Here is a 23,150-nt window from a genome sequence, read left to right as displayed (position 1 = left end):
CAGAATCTCATTCCCTCCCCACTCTGGAGCCACCCAGAGGTTATATTTGCCAGTTCTCTGAATTACTCAAAATTTCTGCTACCAGTTCTCCAGAACCTGCCAGAACCTAATGAATTTCACCCCTGAATTCAATAGAACTTCAAACTATGCAATAATCCAGTCAAATGTATGCAAAACTATAGCCTTTATGCTGTGTAGTGGGATTGATTAAACTACAAGTAGTTCTTGATTTACGTTGATCACTTAGCAACCATTTGAAGTTATGATAGACCTACCAAAAACTACGTACAACCAGAGTCCACAATTCCAATAGCTTGGTCATTATGTAATCACATGACCACACTTTGGGCACTAGGCAACTGTCTCACATTTACGGCCATTTGCAGTATCCTGCAGTCATATCACCAAATTTTATGACATTTTTGCCAGAAATTGGCATTTACTTCCAGTTTCCAGCAAAAGCTTCCATTATGAACAATGGGTTTGCTTAATGTCCATAGTATTTGCTTTATGACTCTGCCAGTAGCTTAAGAACTGTGGCAGAAATTTAAGAAGCGTCACAAATAAAGGTCATAAAATCAGGTTAGTCATGTGATGACCCGCTTTATGGCCCTCATGACTTTGACCGTAGTTGCCAGGCTCAATTACAGTTATAAATGGAGGAATGCCTATATGCATTATGTGGAAATTCAGCATGTTCTCAGGTTTCCTTTCTAAGCTTTTGTTAAATCTTTCAAATATGTTGAATATGTTAATGTTTTAATATGCAAAATTTGAAGGATTATTATAACTAACAAAATTAGTCAGTAACAAAAACAGTAGCATTAATAATAATTTTAATAATTACCAGATCCCCGTGTTATTGATGAAAATGAACTTGAGTCTTTCTTCACTAGAATACCAGGCCAGGGTTCAAGCATTTTGAGACAGAAAAGACAGAACAAAAGACAGAACAATAAGACAGAACAAAAAGACAGAACAATAAGTAGGTGAAAAAGAATGAATAATCTATTTTGTATAATCTTTCTGCTGCATTGAATAAGCATGATTACATTGTGATAGCTGAATAATTATTTAAAGCCATAAAGCTGCTTTATGCAATTTGAATAAATATGTGACATAATATACGTATAAGCAGAAAGGACACAGAATCAATTGGAATACTACTGCACATTCCATCTCCTGGAGATATTGGAACTTTGAGAACATCTGCTGCCCTAGAGAGCTTTGCCCTTCCATAAAACAGCTGACATTTGGGCCACTGCTGAACTATTTGTATCTAAACATGACCTAAAACAAATCATAGTTTTGATATTCCCAGGGGCTTCAGAGTATTGACCTTAATTTCTGTGAAATCAGAGAAAACCTATATATAATGCATATTTGAGTTTGACCTTAATTAGAGATTATTTGATTTGATTCTTCTATTATTCTAATGGCTTTTGTAATTGGCAAGTCACAAATATATCCACAGTTCAGTAAGCAATAGAAAATTGACAGTAAAATAGTAAAATAGGGCAAGATTGTGAGAAATTAAATGTCCCTGTAGCAATGGTACTTGCTATAAATCATCATCACAAAGACAGCCAGAAGTCTACAATCAAAGTCTGCATTATTATATAGTACAGGAAGATGGTAACTAGAAAAAAGATTATGCCCTCTTACTCTTATTCTGTTCAAAAACCTTTGCAATATTTACCATTAAATCCTATAGATGATTGCCTGACTTCTTCTGTGTATACTTTTCTTCTTTCTAAGGATGCATTGTTGGAATATGTTGTAAGAGAACCACATTTAAATGATTTCTTTGATTGTCCCATATCTCTAGTGTTTGCTGCCAATTCAGGAATACAACAAACAAAATGCATTAAAGAGTTAAACAATTAAAGAACAAAAAAATAGTCAATTCCTACTAAAAAAGAAATAAATATTATACGAACAGCTTTAACTGTTAAATTCATACCTCTGTACTTTATACACTTTTCTATATCCAATCAAGTAAGTGCAAAATCCAATATTCACAAGATAGTGATGCAATCAAAGTAAAATATAGAAAACTCATCTATGCCAAGGAAAAATAATATGTGTATTATTATTTTTTTGAGACTAAAACTACTAATCAGGGTTATATAATCAAGGATATGCTGAATAACGCAACTAAAGTAAAAGACACTCACAAAAGGAAGCAAAGAAGCATTATATACATTCACTCATTCTTACAATTGGCTGCATATGTAGCTCCATCAAAGAGGTTGATTTCTGTTATGGTGTGAAAAGCATTTAGAGACCACAAGAATCTGTAAAACAATTACTATAGCTTTACTATCTTTTTACAATTATAATATATATATGTATATATATATATAGAGAGAGAGAGAGAGAGATATGGTATTAATTCACTACCTCCCTATCTTTCCTCATTTTTCCCTATCAGGACTTTAAAGGGTCACACAATCTGAAACATAGTTCTGATAAAGAAAACAGTTTGCATCTGCAAATTAGTGATATATGTAGATCAGAGGTGGGTTGCTGCCGGTTCAGCCAAACCGGTAGTGGAATGCAAGCCTGGGTCGCAGAAGCAGCAGTGACCCAGGCCTGACATGCCCCCAAACTGGTTCCCTCGCCACCGCTGATGTCACCGCCATGTTGGATTTTAGTGACTGCATGGGTGCAGAACAATTTCCATTGAACAGTGCATGCGGGTCTGCCCAGGTGGGGGTTGCAAATCAGTAGTAAAACTGGCAGCAACCCACCCCTGATGTAGATGATATTATTCTGTACCTTTAAAGGGAGCTTGCAAACCCACACACACACAAGACATGGTGAGTTGGGCACTCCAGTTCCCTCAAGAGAGGGAGGGTGTCTTGAAGCCCATCCTTCATAATCTCTACTACACATTCCACACTTCCAGGGCAACTGTTCAGTGAATGTTGCCTCTAACATCTTTTCCTCTATCATGTTGAATTACTCAGAAGCAAGCAAAGTGGCAATCTCTTCTCATTCATATTATCTTATCATAAATTCCTTGCGTTAAGATTATTTTTTAGAATGAGAGCCACAGATTCAATATGAATTAAAATATTTCTTATGTATGTATAGTAAGTAAAGGGGAATTGAGAAAACAAGAGATGGGGGGAAATGAGCTGCTTCCACTCATGGCTGAAATGCACACACACACACACACACACACACACACACACACACTCTCATACAAACCTAGCTCCAAGGATACATTCTAATGTATAAAGGTAAAGGTTCCCCTCGCACATATGTGCTAGTCGTTCCCAACTCTAGGGGGGGGGGCGTTGCTCATCTCCTTTTCAAAGCCAAAGAGCCAGCGCTGTCCAAAGATGCCTCTGTGGTCATATGGCTGGCATGACTAAACTCTGAAGGCACACAGAACACTGTTACCTTCCCACCAAAGGTGGTTCCCTTTTTCTATTTGCATTTTACATACTTTCAAACTGCTAGTTTGGCAGAAGCTGGGACAAGTAACAGCAGCTCACTCCATTTTGCGGCACTAGGGATTCGAACCATTGAACTGCCAACCTTTCTGATCAACAAGCTCAGCATCTTAGCCACTGAGCCATCATGTCCCCTAACATTATAATGTATATCTGATTTAAATTAGTTTATTATTGCATTTTTCCGTATTTTCAATCCCACTACAAGTCAGGGCTCTGCTTACATGCCAAGTGAGTCAACTGTTCTTCCCTTAAAGGAAAAACACTAAAGACAAAACAGGAATTGTCATCTTCTTTTTGGAAGCCACTTAAGAAAACAATATTCCTGTCCCTTGCTGACACTAGCATTTGATCTCCCTTGGCACTGACTTTCTCTATCAGCTATCTGAATTGACAAGATTACATTTGATTGGCAGGTCAAATTAATATTTTTCTTTAACTCTTTCATGTGTGAAACTCTTCGGATGGGAGGTCTCCCTATTCACTATGTATATAACAGTGATTTCCCTGAAGCTTATAGTTATACTCACTTATCATAGAAAGAGAGCATTTTAGGATGATAAAAGTCTTGCACATCACAGAAATCCTTACTGTCCCAAGAGAGAACCAAGGCCTAATGGAAAACAGATACTTATTTCATACCTGGATAATTACAGTGCTATTTAGAAAATATAATTAGACATTTGAAATGTAAGATTTAAGAAATTCTCATTGAAGTTGAGCTTGATTTCTAAGGTCTTCATTCACATAGTTGTCTTGGTCACAGTTCAGAACTTGTCTGTAACTACTTTCTTTCAGAATGTGGTTTTGACTTCCTAATCTATCCTACACTCTTGATAACTTTTGGTGATTTCCCGTTAAATTGCTATCAAAGTCGGGTCCTGTTTAGCTGTGCAAGAGCAGTTAAAGTTGGCTAGGTGCAGCCACCGGGCAGGATTTAAAAATCTGTCATAGATTTTAGAAGTGTAAAATATTGTCTCTTTATTAAAGGTAAAGATTTCTCTTTAAAAGTAAAGAGATGAAGAGAAGTTCCCTGAGGATGGACTCCAGCACAAGTCCGAAAGCTTGGAAGACAAAACCTCTGGCCCTAGTGACAAACCCAGGTTGTATCCTGCAACCTGATCCTGGGGCACACCTTCATTAGTAAAGATTTCCCCTGTCTAGTCATGTCCAACTCTAAGAGCAGAACTCATCCTGTTTCCTAGCTGAGGGCGCAGGTTGTCTGAAAACACTTCCATGGTCATGTGGCTGGCTTGACTATAGACCAATGCTTTTTACCTGCTCACCAAATTGGACCATATTTATCTACTTGGATTTGCATGCTTTTGAACTGACTATCTGAGAGACCGCCTTCTGCCAATTACCTCCCTTCGTCCCATCAGATCGCATAGAGTAGGCCTCCTCCGAATTCCATCTGCCAGTCAGTGCCGACTGGCGACTACGCGGAGGAGAGCCTTCTCAGTTGCAGCTCCGACGCTTTGGAACGATCTCCCCGTGGAGATTCGTACCCTCACCACCGTCCAGACCTTCCGCACAGCCCTTAAGATCTGGCTATCCCGTCAGGCCTGGGGATAAGACCCGAACCTCGCCCCACCCGAATGCTGAATGAATGTTGTGTTTTATCGGTTTATTTTCTTTATCCACATTTTTTTCTTTCTTGTGTTTTGTCTTACACTCCCTTCCCATTAATTGTAAGCCGCCCTGAGTCCCCTCAGGGAAAAGGGCGGCCTATAAATGTCAAATAAATGACTAAATGACTAAATGATAGGAGCTAGGGCAAGAATGGAAGTTTACCCCATCACATGGTACTTGGATCTCGAACTGCCAACCTTTCAGTTGCTGAGTCCAAAGTCTTAAACACTAGGCCACAGTAGAGAATCATATTTTGGTAACAGGGTAAAGAATCTTGGTCAGATTTTTCCAATCTGGGATCCTCCAGGTAGTTCGACTTCAATACTGAGAAACAATAGCCAATACAACTAACTACATCATGCAAAGGCTTAGCTCTCTGGAAAAGGTTTTAATGTAGAGATAGGTAGAAGGAAAGGAAAGCAGCAAGATCAGTCAGTTACAACGATGATGACTGCTCCAACTGCCAACTACTGATTCCATGTGGTTGTAATAGTTTATTTGTGGTTTCTGAAATGTTTTTGATGTATGCCAGTGTTGTTTTTTACAGCTTGTGTTGGTTATGCTGTATTGGATTGAGTGGCTGGGCACTTTTTGATGCATGCATATCCAATTTGTTGGAAGATGTTGTTTAGATGCTCTGTTCCTTTTTCTGCTGCCAAGGTTGCTGCAGTGAGTTTGTGATAATCTAAATAAAGTCCTTACATCACTTCTCTTGTGGGAGGTGGGGTTGCTGCTTTAGTAGTGAAACACTTGATTGGTGTAGGTGTTTTTTTCAGTACACTTGTGTTTTTTCTAGTTTGTCCATGTGGCCTCTGCTGATCAGGATGTCTAGGAAGCATAGTGAGTGGTTTTCTTCATCTCTGGTAAACTGGATTTCTTTGAGGATGTTGTTGATGATTTTATGGGTGTTCTATAATTTGTCCTTTTTATTATGGTGAAGGTATCATCTTTATATTTGATCCATATTTTGGGTTGTATTTGTGGAAGTACTATCACTTTCAGACATTGCATTACAACCTCTGCTAAAAGTCCTGAAAGCGGTGATCCCATAGATGTTATAGTGGTTAAGATACTGGGTTCATTGACCAAAAGGTCAGCAGTTCAATCCCAAGCACTGTGTGACAGGGTAAGTTTCCATTTCTGCCCCAGCTCCTGCCACCTAGCAGTTCAAAAGCAAGCAGAAGTAGATAAATAGGTACCACATTGGTAGAAAGGTAATAGTGTTCCATGCCAGTGGTGGGTTGCCAGTTTTTTTACTACTGGTTTGGGTGCACCCCCACGCACACTTGCACACAATGCTTCACATGCGCAGAAGCATCTGGGCAGGTGGGCAGAGCTTCCCACTACCGCCACTATGGTTCGCCCAATCCGGGCTGAACTGGGAGCAACCTACCTCTGTTACATGAGCCTCAGCATATAGTCATGCCAGCCACATGATCATAGAAGCATCTTTGGACAACACTGGCTGCCCATCCAGGAAACAAAGATGAACACCACCCCCAAGAATCAGATACAACTAGAAAGGAGAAACTTACCTATATTTTTATAACACAACACTAATTTTTAGAAATATTCAGTGTATGAATCTCACTGCTGCCTCAGATTACAAAACATTACTGAAAAGCTGATTGACTATGGAGAAAATTCAGATATTTTGGTGATTTCTGCTACCATTATTGCATTACTGCCCTAATAGGCATTATTGGTGTTGTTCTTGGTTATAGGTTCAAAATGCTTTAATATTCCATGAATGGTCCAAGCTTTATTTCATTAATACATTTTATTTTATAAGATAACATCATGCCTGTTTTCCTAGGTAAACTTAGAAATCTATTTTTTAAAAGCAACTACAAAGCCGAAACCAGAGGTTTTCTTTTTTAAGGACTGCTGGACAAAGAGCTTGAAAAAATATTTGGAAAGAAAGATGTCAATTCTCACAGTGAAATGGATCGAAAAGTAATGGTGCAAATGGCAAAGCTGTTTTAATTAGAGAAGAGCTTACCCAGTTTTGTTTTCACTTGGAAACTAGTTTTGGACTTTATACTTTTAAAAAAATGAAATTTTGATCTTAGGTTTTGATGACTAGATCAACTCTGCTGTTGTAGAAATGGCTTGCATCTAGCTCATCTCAGCAAAGCTGGCTGAGGAACTCTGGGAGTTGAAGTCCACAGGTCTTAAAGTTGCCAAGGTTGGAGACCACTGATCTAGAGTACTACAAATGTAAAGCAAAAAGTTGACTGTATTTTGTATTCTACTGCATCGTAAAGAGTTGGAAGTCACTGCTTTCTTTTTATTTCTTTTTCTTTTTTCATTACACTCCTTTTCCCTTTCTAATCTTTATTATATTTGTATTTTATATTACAAACTTTAATAAAAAATATTTAAAAAGAAAAATTATTTCCCTTACTAGTAAGTGGAATGTAAATAATTGTTTGTAGCATTGTCAGTAGTTGTGTCCATAAATATGAGAGTAAACAATTCCTCATACTAACAAAAAACAATACATGCCATATTTCTATTAAGATTATTCTCTCACTAATTTGCAGTTTTAAAAAATACTCAAACCATTATATATATGTGTATGTATATGTGTGTGTATATATATATATAAATATATAATATATATATAAATAAAACTATAGGTTCTAGGAGAACAGGATTACCTTTTCATGATCTTTATTTTTCTCTGAAGGCAGGCTACCCAAAGAGCTTAAAATAGCTCCCCTTAATATCAAAGTACAAACATGAGATGGATTCAGTTTGAAACTAGCATTCAAATCAACCAGGGCTCTCCTTTTTTCTTTTGCTGAGCTCCATACAAGAGCTCTGATACAGTATACATCCTAGAAAATGAAAAACATAATTTCAGCTCAAACTAAAAATATCCTATGCCCAGTGGTGGGTTTCAAATTTTTTAGAACCTCTTCTGTAGGTGTGGCCTGCTTTGTGGGAATGGCTTGATGGCCATGTGACCAGGTGGGAGTGGCTTGCCAGCGATGTGACTGGGTGGGCGTGGCCAACTTGTAAAATGTGGTGAAACTCACTTAACAACGCTCTTGCTTAGCAACCAAAATGTTGGCTCAGAAACGCTGGCATTTGAAGCACGCACGTCTTAAAGCTGTCAAGCTATAAGACCCTTGCACCCCTAACCCTTTAGAAAAAAACTCCCAGGGGTGTTCAAACTTGACAGCTTTAAGATTTGTGGACTTCAACTGCCAGAATTCCTCCTCCAGTTCATGTTGGCTCAGGAACTCTGGCATTGAAGCACACAAGTCTTAAAGCTGTCAAGTTACAAGACCCTTGCGCCCCTAACCCTTTAGAAAAAAACCCCCAGGGGTGTTCAAACTTGACAGCTTTAAGACTTGTGGACTTCAACTCCCAGAATTCCTCCTCTTGCTCTTCATCTTGATGATGTGCGGGTGGGTGGGGGGAGGGAGCTGGAACCGGTTCTAAACGGCACTGTAGATTTGTGGAACCTCTTCTATAGAAGAGCTTAGAACTGGCAGGAACCCACCCCTGCCTATGACCCAGGGGGAGGTTCCTGAACCGGTTAGTACCGGTTCGCTGTGTGTGTGCTTTGTGCATGTGCTGCTCGCTTTGCTCGCACGAATATAATTAATTAATTACATTTATATGCCACCCATCTCACAGAGTAACTTACAAACAACAAAAAGATTAATATGGAAACAGTTAAAAATTGAAAAAGTCACCTAAGAGCTAGGACCAAGGGTATGGATGGCATGTGAGCGAGGTCTTGTTATCCCATCAATATCTCCAGTAAGGAGCACTCCTATCGGGACACCAAGCCAACCAGCAAAACCAGGTTTTTAGGCTGCTCTGGGAGGCCAAGAGATCTCTGATGATGGAATGTTCTGTAGGGCAAGGGCCATAGCAGAAAAGGCTTTTCTTCTTAACCCTGCCAGCCAAAATTCCTTAGCAGATGGGGGCCTCGGTAAGCCCCTTCCATTGGAACAAGTGGAGTAGGCTAATTCCACTGGGGTGAAATAGCTTCTCAGATGTTATGGCATAATTTCATCTTGCTTCTGTTGGCCTCACCTCCTGCTGCAGACATCAATGGATATAGGAATCTAATGACTTGAAGGACACTTTCCATATATTACAAATTGCACTTTTAATCTAATAAAATCAACTGCTTGAATGCAGGTAGAGCAATTAATTCTATGGCACTTCATCTAATTTGAGAAGCAATGTTTCCTGAGATGCCTTTCATTTAAGCAAATGAAACAAATTGTTGTCAATCCTAATGCTTCACTTTTTTTTTTAAATGCATAGCTCCAAGTTCAGTTAACTATTTCTTTGGTTTCTTTAGAGAGGGTTTCTATAAGAAGTTTTCATTCTTTGGTTTATCCAACAGGTACCTTAATCTTCCTTTCTATGAAAAGAGAACATCTAAAAATTGCCACAGAAATACAATTCTATAATTCTTTGTTTCTTTACTAAATATTTATTCATAGGTTTGTATAAACCCTATCTATTCACAGCAAGTGAGAGGAACAACCCATTTGAGAAGACCTTCAATCACTGTAGGGAAAACATATAGCTAGAATATATAAATTTCTTCATTATTACTTACAGGATTTGAAGAATCTAAATTAACAGCTCTTGTGGAATCACGTATAGCTTCTTTAATCTTGCCTGGAAATATAAACAGTAGAGAGACATATATAGTGGCTCGCTCATCATAACATCAAACAAGCTTTAGTTGTAGAAAAAGGAGGCTTACACACTTTTTGTCGAATCAGCAAAAGGACCTAAACTTTTGGGCCTCAAATATATAAATAACAGCTACTAGGCCTAGTTAATATGCAACGTCAAGAATCGTACAGACTAAAACTGATCCTTGGTTAAGTCTCTGTCACTACAATATAGGAGAGAGAAATGGAAACCACAGGTCAGAGGCTTGACGGGAACTCATCAATACAGAATTCAGCTATAATTTGGAATAAGCTGTGAATAATTTCTTCCAAAACTGCCTATGTTCAGCAGTGGAATATAAAAAAAGATATATAGAAAGGATAAAACCAAAGTAAACCAAAAGGACCAAAAAAGATTACAAAATAAAATATATATACAGAAACAGGCTAGACCCAAATCTAATAGTTACATTGCACTTTAAGTCCAAATCCTATATACACTAATCTGATTGCAAATCAATTCAAAAGCGTCATATACCCTATTCATGTTTTATTTTATTCTAAGTTATTAACGTGTATACACACTGGATATACCCCATCTATACACAATAGGTATAGTTATACACAAATGTTATACAAAACAGCTATAGTTATACACAAATGGGTTTTTGTCCTATAGTTGTACTGAATGAAAAATAGACTTTTTTCCTACAGTTAATTAAATAATTTATAACAGAATAATAAGAGTTGAAAGGCATTTTGGAGACCCTCTAGTTCAGGGGTGTCAAACCAGTGATGACACATTGTCATCATGTGATGTATCGCAACTTTTTTCCCCTTCGCTAAAATGGGGGTGGGGATGGCCAGTGTGTGACGCATCCGGCCCAAGGGCCGCGAGTTTGACACCCGTTCTAGTCCAACCCCCTGCTCAAGCAGGAGACCCTATATCATTCCAGACAAGTGACTATCCATTCTCTTCTTAAAAGCCTCCAGTGATGGAGCATCTACAACTTCTGTAGGCAAGCCATTCCACTGGTTAATTCTTCTCACTGTTAAGAAATTTATCCTTAGTTGTAGGTTTCTTCTCTCCTGATTAGTTTCCATCCATTGTTTCTTTTCTTGCCTATTGGTGCTTTGGAAAATAGACCCCATTTTCTTGGTGGCAGCTTTCAAAAATTTGGATGTCAGTCCACATTCTTTGTGTTGATTTTCACTGAATTTCAAATCAGATGTATGTAAGATTTAAAATCATAACACAGCTGTTATTTATTTCCTATTCCTATTCTTCTACACTGCCAATGCAACTAAATCTATATTGTTACTGTTCATCTTGCTATGAAAACAAGGGTTGAGTTGAAGTACAACTCTTTTTTAAAACATACCACATTTCACATATGAATAAGCTCTCCTTGCTAGAACAGGTATCTGATAGAAAGACCCAGAAGCACAACCAACTTGACAGACGTTCTGGCAAAAAAAAGGAAACATCATGGGAATTGAAATAGGTAATGAAGTTTTCAATACCCAGTGCACTGTTATACCATTATATACATTGTCACTGTGAAGCTAATGGAATTTTTGAGTTGTTTGCATTAGCCCCACTGTTCTTTTATTTAATTCACATTACAGATCTTATTTGCATCAGTAGAGTTGTATCAGATTACTCCCTAAAGTGTTCAGAATCCTATGGGGATGATTCATATCATCACTCAAGAGTAATGTTTCCATAATTATATCAACTTTGAAAAAGATAAGAACCCAAGAGATTAGACAAGCAACAGTACAATAACATTATGTATGTATGTATGTATGTATGTATGTATGTATGTATGTATGTATTACATATACATATACATATACATATACATATACATATACATATACATATACATATACATATACATATACATATACATATACATATACACACACACACACACACACACACATATATAAGTGTCACAACCCCTGGTATGCCCAAATATGGGAGGAGGCATACTGTTTCCATTCTCTGTCTATCGGCTCATCACAAGAGACCATCCAGACAGAAAGCCAATATTTTTACTGTTGTCTTTGTTACATTTGTGTTGTATTTGTGCTGATAAATAAATAAAGGGAGACTAGTATAGATCTATTTCAAGCTATTTAGCTCTCATCAGCTAGCCATACCCTTACTGGGATTAAAACCTATCAGCACAAATACAACACACACACACACACACACACACACACACACACACACACATACGGGAAAAGACCCGAATACAACAAGACCAGCATACTTAACACCCATGAAAATCTTCAATAGCTTCCATAATTATTCTCTTGTTGAAGTGTTCAGTTTTGGAGATTAACCTGGTTCCTTCAAAATTAATTTCATGTCCTGTAGCTTTAAGGTGCTGGAAAAGGGAGGAAGTTTTCCAACTAAAATTCCATTCTAAGACCTCAGTCACCGAAAGGATCCTGAAAAGAACTGAATTAGCCCTAATCAGAAAGAACTCCACAGGAAAAGATTCCTACTAGACGAAACCAACCGGGACCTACTCACTCTTCATCTCAAACTCAGCAACAAAATCCACCCAGCACTCTGGGACAAATCCAAACAACTAGCCCTGTGGAGAGCCAAAACAGAAACCTCCTACAAGACAGACAAACACATCAACAAACTCCACAGACTAGAAAAACAACAGAAGCCCAACCCCCTCCACAGCAACTCATGAAAGAAACAAACAGTACACAACATATCACCACAGCTGAAACCAATGTCCTTTCCAGAGGATTCAACTTTGCAGTCGCCCCTAAAGGCATCCCCACTGAAGACATCATATATGGAGATGAAGCTACACTCACCAAAATCAACCCAGATGAAGCCAATAAAATCAGACTTGCAGTCACCAACATCCTTTGCTCCAGTAATTCACCCAGAAGCAACTTACAACAAGAAGAAAAAGTACTCACCAATCTGAGGAAAGACAACAACATAATCATTCTCCTAGCAGACAAAGGTAACACCACAGTGGTGATGAACACGTCTGACTACCAAGCCAAACTATCCAACCTACTCCAAGACCCCGCTTACAAACCTCTAAACACAGACCCCACCACCTACCTGGAAAAAACCAAAATAAAAGCCTCTCCCATCAGTGAAGAGATCCAGCAAAGAATCATCCCCAGAGAGAAATCTTCCAGATGCCCCAAACTCTATGGCCTCCCTAAGATACACAAAGAAGGAACACCACTCAGACCCATAGTCAGCTCCATAGGCTCACCTCTACAGAATCTTGCCAAATTCCTCGCCAAACAACTCCAACCCTACGCAGAATCCATCACCTCACACGTACAAAACTCACTCCACTTCATAGAAACAATAAAGAAACAAAACCTACAACCCAGCAACCTACTCATGAGTTTCGATGTCATCTCCCTCTTCACCCAAGTGCCTATAAAAGAAGCCTTGGCAGCTATCCAGAACAAACACAACCCCTTAAACACATCCTGGACCTGACCAACCACTGCCTAACCAACACATACTTCATCCATAATGGACAAAGATACAAACAGATAGAAGGAGCACCCATGGGATCACCCCTCTCACCCGTCATCGCAAACTTATACATGGAACATTTTGAAACTAACGCCTTAGATAAATCTGAACACAAACCTAAACTCTGGCTTAGATACGTTGATGACACTTTCGTGATTTGGCCACACGGGAAAGAAAAACTGGACAACTTCCTCACACATCTCAACAGCCTACACCCCAAAATACAATTCACCATGGAAATAGAAGCAAACAACCAACTTCTCTTTCTGGATGTCCTAATCTACAAAAAACCCAATGGCTCCCTAGGACACACCATCTACCAGAAAAGATACACACCAACCGCTACTTAAACGCACAATCCCATCACCACTCTGCACAGATCAACTCTGTAGCCAAGACCCTCATCTCCAGAATCAAACGCCTAGCTGACAAAGACCACCTGAAAACTGAATTACACACTCTCACAAACGTATTAATCTCCAACGAAATCCAAAGAAAAACAATCATCAACCTAATCCAAAGGGAGACTCCCCCAAAAAACCATGACACAGAACAGGACAACGGCATCGCCCTCCTCCCTTACATCAAAGGCATCACAGATAAAATCAGCAAAATTCTCCACAAACACAATATCAAGACAGCCTTCAAGATTGACCAAAAAATAGCCAACATCTTAAGAAACCCCAAAGACAAAATCCAGCTAGAAAACCAAGGAGTCTACAAAATACCATGCAAAATCTGCCCTGCAACATACATAGGACAAACGAACAGGAGAATAAACGCATGCATCGCAGAACACAAGAACGCAGTAAAAAAAAAGAAAAAACTTCCTCCCTTTTCCAGCACCTTAAAGCTACAGGACATGAAATTAATTTTGAAGGAACCAAATTAATCTCCAAAACTGAAGACTTCAACAAGTCTTCCATAATTATGGAAGCTATCAAAATAGAGAAACACCCCCACAACATGAATAAACGTGATGATACCTCCCGCCTACCAGACATCTGGAAACCAGCCCTAGTCAACAAACAAGCCCCACCCACCACCCATGCCATTATAACACGAAACAACAATAGACACACAGCCAGCACCAATCAGCACCAATCTACCAATCATGATACAACCACACAACCAATCATTCCACTTACTGAAACAAAGCCAGCACTCCACCACCACCCCACCAAGATTTATAGAAAGATGGCACCTCCGATCACACTTTAAGCCCAAAACCCAGCCTAAAGAGAGAATGGAGAAAGGGTTTAATTACATTACACTGGAGCTATAAAAGATAATACAACACTTAGAATAATTTCTGTTTCCTCTGTAATATAAACAGATCACAATACACACACACACACACACATACATACACACAAATAAACAAACACACAATATCATGCTATTTCCTATTGGGGAAAGCATTATTATGAAAAATGCACAAACAGTACAGAACATACTACAGAAGGTGTGATATAAGGGGAGAATATACTGTGTTTCTCCAAAAATATGACCTGTCCTGAAACTAAGTCCTTGCCACATTTTTCGCGTGGGCAAAAATATAAGCCCACCCCTGAAAATAATCCCCCTGTACACCCCCTTCCGGCCAGGCAGAGTACCACTCACCGACCTAGCGGTATCCTGAATGTGCCAAGCCGCGGGAGCCGGGGGGAAGGGGCTCACGTTGCTTGGCGCCTTCAGGATACTGCTAGGTTGAGAAGTGACATTCTGCCTGGCTGGAGCGGGGAGTTGCCGGGCGGCTGCTCCCTTGCGAGCGGGCTCCCGAAGAGCCGGGCACAGCCTTGGGCGAATCAGCCATGAGGTAACCATGCGCATGAACAGCCACCCGGCAACCCCCCTCTTCAGCTGGGCATAGTGCCATTCACTGACCTAGGGGGTATCCCTAAGGCACCAAGCAACATGGCGCTCTGCCTGCCCCCCAGCTCCCACAGTTTGGCACATTTAGGATACTCCCTAGGTCAGTGCATGCTTGCTCATGAGGGTGGTCACCTCATGGCTGCTTCACCCCTAAGGCTGTGTCCGACTCTTCGGGAGCCCGCTTGCAAGGGAGCAGCCGCCCGCCACCCCTAAAACAATAAGCCCTCCCCTGATAATAATGCCCGAGCCATATTTTGTGGGTGAAAAGAAAATAAGACCCTGTCTTATTTTCGGGGAAATACGGTATGTACATCTACTTTTCATGAATTCCATCAGAGGTGCGTTGCTGCCGTTTCAGCCTGGATTGGGCGAACTGATAGCGGTGATGGTGGGAGGCTCTACCGTGAACCGGTAGTAAAAAAAAATGCTTTAAAAAGTTTTTTAAAAGCTCCAACAATCAGCTGTGTGACAATCAACTGTGTCGTGCGATCATCCAAACTTTTTTTTTACTTTTTAAAGCATTTTTTAACTACCGGTTCTCCCTAAGGTTCTGTCTTATGAAATCCTGCTTTCTAGCTAATCTAAATAGCACAGCACAGCTGTTCCCCCCCCCGCTGTTCTACTTACCTTTGCAGACTGAGAAAAGGCTCCCTAGCATCTGTGGTGTGCATGTGCATGCAAAGCAAAACAGTAGCAGACTTCAGAGCATTTCATCCCTGGTGCAGCCATGCTGGTTGCTTCTTGGATTTCTTGTTTTTCTTTCTCAGTGGTATTGTGATGCTCTGGGTTTTTATGATCATATTTTTCAGAGTTTCCCAAGCTTCTTGAGTTGTTTTCCCCTTTAGGATTTTCATCCAAGGAATCTTACCCAAGTTATCTCTGAATTTATCAAAATCAGTTCTTTTAAAATCTAGGACTCTAGTATCATGCTCTATCGCTTATGTTTGCATTATGCTGAATTCTATTATGACATGGTCACTCTCACCCAAGGTTCCTGTGGTTTCAACCCCCTCTATCACTACTTTTCTGTTTGTAAGAATTAAGTTTAGTATGGCTGTCCTCTAGTTCCCTTCTCTACCTTTGGGATGACAAAGTTGTCAACTAGGTTGCTAAGTTAGGGTTAGGGTTAGGGTTAGAGTTAGAGTTTGTTTACTGAAAATGATAGTGGGAAGAGCACGGATGTTTATACAGGTGCTCCTCTGGGTACCGTCAGAGTGAAAAGCTTGAAGTGGGGAAAAAAACTGCATGTATTGGGAACGAGAACAGTTAACTTGGTTTGGAAAAGAGCCTCGGATTTTACAGTGGCCGTGTGCACTATTGGAAGGAAAAGATCAATATAGACGATGTCACAACAGGGAAAAGAAAATGAAGTGACATTGCTGATGATTATGCAAAAAATTCAAAAAATACAAACAAGAACAGAGAGCATTGAAAAAGATGGGAGATTATTCAACAAAGAAGAGATAAAATAGATGAAATGATGATGAAATATGAGGATAGATTTCAAAAAATTGAAGAAAAAGATGAACAAAGAGGTAAGAAAATTGGAGATATTGACAGCAGAATGAGCGCTCTTGAAAAAGATACGAGTGGAATATTGGAATGGGAGATCGATAGACTTGAATTTTACTACAGATTCCAGAAAATAGAAAATAGAAGAAGGAAAGGGAGAAAATTTGGCAGAAGTAATGATAGAAATTCTGGCAGAAGCATTGGTGATAACTAAAGGGAAGATGATGGAAGGAACGGATGAGGGGCTTCGAGCCTTCACAAGATACGCAGTGAAATATAAGTTGCCAAGAGATGTCCATACAAGATTTATTAAAAAAGCAATTAGAATACAAATACCACAAATGGCAAGAAATAAAAGATTGCACTACTATTGGATGGATACAGGATGATGTAATGAAATGATATAATAAAAATTAATTTGAATTTATTTACAGTTAGAATATTTGGTATAAAATGAAGTAACAATAGTTATAGTCAAATCAATGATTAATAATGATAATACTGTATCCATATATATTGATAATATGAGACTTTATATAATCTGTAAGTGAGGACTATGGAGAGAATGCATAAAAGTTTGGTAATCCAAGATAAACAATTTTTAAAAATATAGAATTTATCTTATGAATGGTTAAACAAAGAATTTTATAAAGATGTACTATTACTGGATGGATTTTGGATGATGTAATGAAATGTCATGATATAAATTTATTTAAAATGTAGAATATCTCACATAAAATGTAGCAATGACAATTATAGTCAAATAAGTGTATAAAATGATAATGTGTTTACATACATATCAGATTGATAATACGAGGTTTTATATAAAGTCTAAGTGATGACTAGTATCATAAATTTGTAACCAATCAACACACTGTACAGAACTGGAAGATGTTTTTAAGGTTATGTGTTTTGTGTTTGTTTTTGTCTGTCTTAAAAAAAAATACAAAAAAAGAAAATATTCTACTTGGGTACACAAATTCATCTATTTGTTCTGATTTTTTAATTGTTTTTGCATCACTTGCTATCATTCAATCCAGTTTTCCTTTCAGCTACAGCTATATTGTTTTTTGATACATTAATCTTCACTCTGCATCATACAGACTAACATTTACTGCAAATCATTTGAATTATAAGGCAGCAGCATAGCATTGTCTGCTTACAAAAGAACATATACCTGGCCCATTCATACCTTTCAGTTCTCACCAAGGTGTTCTTCTCATATGTATGTACATACATACTAATAATATATATCTTATATTATCTTATTCTTATCTTGCACCTCATTTGGTTTGTACTTGAAGTATACCAGGCAAAATGTGCCCAAATTTAGTACTTACTGTTCTTGCTGTTAGAACAATATAGCATGCTGTTTATAGCATGGATGCAACTAAGGCTGATAATTTAGTCTACCTCTTTCTAATGAAAAGCATTATGCAAAAGTATTATAGAAAATGTCACAGGAATATCCATAAGGGAAGAAATGTGTTTTTCACGTTTTAGTTTTGTATAAAGAAGGAATAATCTACAGTTTCAGGATCTATACTACCTGAAGAAACTATTTCAATGTGAACATGTTTCAAAAGGCTGTGCTGTCTCTGTCCCTGCCTGCACCCTGGAAAGTTCCTGCTGTCCTGTAGAAAAGCTCTATACCCATGATGGCGAACCTATGGCATGTGTGTGCCACAGGTGGCACGCAGAGCCATTTGTCAATCCAAATTTGCCCGTAGGGTCGGTTTTTCGCGCTTTGGAGGTTTCAGGGAAGCCTCAGAGAGCGAAAAACGGCCTCAAAAGAAGGCTGTAGTCAGCTGGCCAGCACGCGCATGCATGCTGGCCAGGTGACAGGGCAACGCCTTGCATGCCCTGACAAATGGCTCCGCGTGCCACCTGTGGCACGCGTGCCATAGGTTCGCCATCACGGGTATAGAGCTTTTCTACAGGACAGCAAGAACTTTCCAGCCTTTTGAAATATGTTCACAGCATTGAACAGCAGCTTTTCCAATTGCATGGTCCTTTGATTCAACAGATTCCAAAATATAGACATTCAATTTACAATTACAGATCATGAATGCAACATGACTATTTCTCCATTTGACAAAATTGTACTTTAATGCACTGTGCACATGGCATAAATTTTAATTCCATACCTTGGGAATATATGCAGTTTCTAAGGCAAAAGAAAAATCTTCCAAAGCTTCTTGATGGTTATGCATAGTTTGGAAAGCTACACCGAGATGATAATATGTTTCAAACACCTGAAATGAAAGAATTGGGATATCAAATTACTTAATAACCAACTTCATCTTAACAGGTTCTAAATTTCAAATATTAAATTACCTCCCATTATTAATGATGAAATTTCCATACATGTTCTAAAAATACAGTGAATACTAGAATCAATATTCTAATAGTGAATAATATGGATTTTAATTGCATTTTTTTTAAAAAAATCATGAACCAAATACAGTATTCTCAAGGAATAGCATACTGAACAGCCTGTATTTGATCCAGTAAATTTCGGTGCTACAATTTTGTGGTTTATGAGGGAAATCCAATTTTGTCTCCTTAACCTCCTCACACTCATAACCTCCTTACTCTCATAACAATATTATTAGTGCACAATCTATGCTAACCTGTTCTTTCCTCGTCTGATTTTCTTTAGCATCCTTTGTAACAAACAATTTAGAAAGTTCCAAAACTTGCTTATAATTCCCTTGCATTTGGTTAGGATTAATAATTTCCCATGTTACCTTCTGATCTTCTTCTAGAAAGACACACCTCCTGAATAAACGGATGGGTCAGAAATATGTGAACTCCCTCATACCATATATTCAGTAGTTGTGCAAGGACGCTCTCCAGACAACTACCCTGATTTATAAGAGTCGAGGTCCGTGGTGGCGAACCTATGGCACATGTGCCAGAGGGGGCACACAGCACCCTCGCTGTGGGCATGCAAGCTATCACCCCAGTTCAGTTCTGCCACGCATGCGCACACACCTCCCACTGGATAGCAGGTCTTTGGGTCTCTGCCGTGCACGTGTGAGAAGTGGTGTGTGTGCAGAAGGGCCACGTGTGCATGCATGGGGGTGGGGCACATGCACATGCACTGGAGATGGGTGCATGTGCAGGGGACTGGGTGCATGCAGGAGGCACTCACATGCACAGGGTATGGGGCATATGCGCATGGAGCGCACGCACATTTCATTTTGGGGATCTGGATGCGCGTGCATGGATTCGGTCCAGAAAATGTTAGCCATCACTGCTCTAGGTAATAGGCCAGATTATAAATGGATTACATAATAAACAAGGGATGAGACCAAGAGTACAATCCATCCTTTGACTAATAAAGGAATAGTGCTGAGGTAGAACCCCTTTCAATAATAATTTAAAGTAGAAAAGAATAGCATTGTATGCAGGGTTTTAAAAAGCATTTAAAATATCCATGGTTTAAGAATTAACAGGTATATCACGGTGTACATTTTGTGGATTAAACCCCATTTGAAATTATGGAATCTGTCTGTTGGAATAAAAGTGACAGAATTTGGTTGCACCTTAAAGACCATCACTTCTTCCACTCTGAAATGTAGTCCTTGTTACAGACTATGCAATATCAGACGATAAATAAGTTTGTTGGAGGCAGGCACACATAATGGAACCGATGTGTTAAAACAGGGGTGTCGAACACAAGGCCTGCAGGCTGCATCCAGCCCATGGGGTGCTTAAATCCGGCCCATGGGGCTGGCATGAAAATATGAAAGGACTGGCCTGGCTTAAATGGGCCATGTGTGGCACCCCCGTGCCTTGTTTTTACTATCCATGGCCTCCTGCAGCACACTGCTGGCCGAAACCGGGCCGGAAACAGGCCAAAAATGGGCAGCGTGGCCCGTTTTCAGCTGGCAGAATGCTTCAGGAGGCCATGGAGGGTGAAAATGAGGTGCAGGCGGGTACATGGATCCCCGTTTTGACCAGCAGTGTGCTGTAGGAGACATTCATTGTTGTCCCCCTCCCCCCGCCCCACGAAGAACTACAATGCTGATCCAGCCCTCAAAGAAATCCAGTTTGACACCCCTGTGTTAAAATGCAACTTCCTATGCTGCATGCTTAATCTAGTGAGAGAGAGAGGGGGGGGAGGGAGGGAGGATTTGCACAAGGAAGCTGAATGCAGGTAGTCCTCGAGTTACAACCACACTTGAGTCCAACATTTCTGTTAAGTGAAACATTTGTTAAGTGAGTTTTGCCCCATTTTACAACTTTTCTTGCCACAGTTGTTAAGTGAATCACTGAAGTTGTTAAGTTAGTAACATGGTTGTTAAATGAATCTGGCTTCCCCATTGAATTTGCTGATCAGAAGATCACAGAAGGTGATCATGTGACCCCAGGACACTCATAGAGTCATAAACAAACAGTCATAAATATGAGTCAGTTCCCAAGCATTGGAATTTTGATCACATGGCCATAGGGATGCTGCAACAGTCATAACTGTGAAAAAACGGTCATAAGTCACTTGAACTGACTGAATGAACTGTTCTAAGTTCGAGGACTACCTGTACAAGGAATTAAAAGAAAGGAACAGTGAGTTTGCCTTGTCTCTAAGTTTACTATCTCAATTTAGTGTCTAAAGTTAGACTGCTTCCAATCCATCCACACTTTATAACCAAATCGGCAAGGATTTCAAGTTAACATTCTATATAGAATTTTTTGAGATTTCAATTACCAACAGTTTACAGGTAGGACCAGGAACATATTGTATAGGAAAATTCCTTTGACTCAAGCAGCTTAGCAGTCTTCTATAATACTCTATTGCCTGAAAACAATTTTTTTTAAAGTATGAGAACTGAAGCTAAATTTAAGAATCTCTGTATTTGTGAAGGAATGTAGACATGGCCTTGGGAATGGGTGAGGAATGAAGGATTCAGAAAAGAGGAATCAATCCTGAGAAAGAGGGAAGTGTGAGAAAGAAACACAAACTAAGCTTGATTCTGTTCAGTGTAAGGTAAGGCATAAATACAAACTGGAACAGAGAGTCAGGATTTTGTTATTCTACCCTGCAATAACAAAAAGCATACCTGGAATTGCTGCACGCTTACCTTAGAGGGCCAGCAACTATCTTATTAAAAGCCTGTCCAAGTTTCTCTCTATCCCATCCTAGAATCAAACAGGGCTATTTTGACTTTTTGTCACTCTTTCCCCTTTCTTTGGGACCAAGTACCATAACTGATTCCGAAAGTCACCTCTTAACAGTTCACACATTCCCTCTTCCATTCCCAAATCTACAGTCCTTCAAAATATGGCAAGAAGTAGATTGTTTTTAAACTTCAACCCAAGAAAAACAAAACTGCAGACAAATCAGTCCCTGCCCCTCCCCAACTTTCGGCAAATACATGTTTTCTGTGATCTCATAAACATCATGATTTGCTAACCATAGAACCAAGTCCACCATTCCTGTGTGTACCAAGCCATAATACGTGATGTCATAATATACTTTGTATAGCATATTATATAAACCCAGGGACTTTAGTTTATCATGCACGCAGAATATAGCCAAATATTCACTATACAAGCAATAGTTTTTAAAAAAAAAAAAAAAAAACCCAAAAGGCAGAAACTAAAAAGAAATGCCAATGCCAAAGACACAAAAGGAAGAATACCGAAAAATAAAAGTAACTCAGAATTCGAGGTATTTGCATATTAGCATTTTAAGCAAATTCTGCCTATTTTTCTGGCGAACAGAATGAAACCCCACACCAAAACCAGGCTCATTGCATGGAATCAGGGTTTCCATTTCTACTCTTCGTCAAGGCTTTATGCTTGTCTGTCTGGTGCACAGGTTCTCCACTAGGAGATGCGTGACATCTAAGGACAACGAAACTTCACGCCTTGAACTCTAAAGGTCCCAAAACCGTTGAAAGCAAAGAAACTTCTGCTCTGGATAGAGGAAAAAAGGAGTTTGACTAAAAGCCAGTTCCTCGCTCATTCGAAGTTACCCTCCGCGGAAGCAGTTTCCCAAACTTGTTTTGAATCGAAATTCTCCAAAAGGCCCCGCCAAAGGCCAGGCTAATTGGCAATTTGGGAATTCGCAACTTTAAAGGCAGCTCTGCGGGCCTCAACTACCAGCATCATTACCGCCTAAGCCGGTGCAATGACGCCCGGGGCGCAAATCCATCCAGAATTCGTCCGCCACGCGGTCCGCTCGGCGAGCCCAGCTGGAGCTCCTGTTACCTTAGGCCAGAGCTTAGCTCGCTCGCTGGCTATAGCGGCTCGCAAGAGCGTCTGCGATTGCGCTTGGATCTGCGCGATCGCCGTCATGAACATGGGGGGAATGGTGGAACTGGCGTCTCTGGCTGGCGATGGGGCACTAGCGAAGGAGATCTGCCTGCTGGGGACGCTGGCCAGGCAAGGGGGCAGCCGCACGTCCTTCTGGTCCGACCCCACCAGATGGCGCGAGGGGACGCTCGGCGGAGCCGCCAT

At 39.7% G+C, this 23,150-nt stretch overlaps 1 protein-coding gene across 1 annotated transcript in view; it reads right to left on the bottom strand.

Moving 5' to 3' along the window:
- The window catches only part of LOC148044146 (uncharacterized), a 29,150-nt gene extending 6,000 nt beyond the window's left edge, over positions 1-23,150 (bottom strand). The window contains exons 1-10 of the mRNA XM_087723045.1: positions 22,902-23,150; positions 21,397-21,486; positions 18,830-18,937; positions 11,134-11,218; positions 9,691-9,752; positions 7,760-7,939; positions 3,995-4,077; positions 2,221-2,297; positions 1,700-1,834; positions 848-892 (exon numbers count right to left, since the gene is read on the bottom strand). Of these exons, the coding sequence (XP_087579171.1) occupies positions 848-892; positions 1,700-1,834; positions 2,221-2,297; positions 3,995-4,077; positions 7,760-7,939; positions 9,691-9,752; positions 11,134-11,218; positions 18,830-18,937; positions 21,397-21,486; positions 22,902-23,150 (1,114 nt within the window). The remainder of the gene's footprint in view (positions 1-847; positions 893-1,699; positions 1,835-2,220; positions 2,298-3,994; positions 4,078-7,759; positions 7,940-9,690; positions 9,753-11,133; positions 11,219-18,829; positions 18,938-21,396; positions 21,487-22,901) is intronic.

This window comes from Thamnophis sirtalis, unplaced genomic scaffold (genome assembly GCF_051295495.1).
Source record: "Thamnophis sirtalis isolate CommonGarterSnake01/CBP01778 unplaced genomic scaffold, rThaSir2_p1.2 scaffold_9, whole genome shotgun sequence".
Taxonomy (NCBI): Eukaryota; Metazoa; Chordata; class Lepidosauria; order Squamata; family Natricidae; genus Thamnophis; species Thamnophis sirtalis.
The sequence above is the reverse complement of the archived record's forward strand: the minus strand, read 5'-3'. Positions and strand labels throughout refer to the sequence as shown.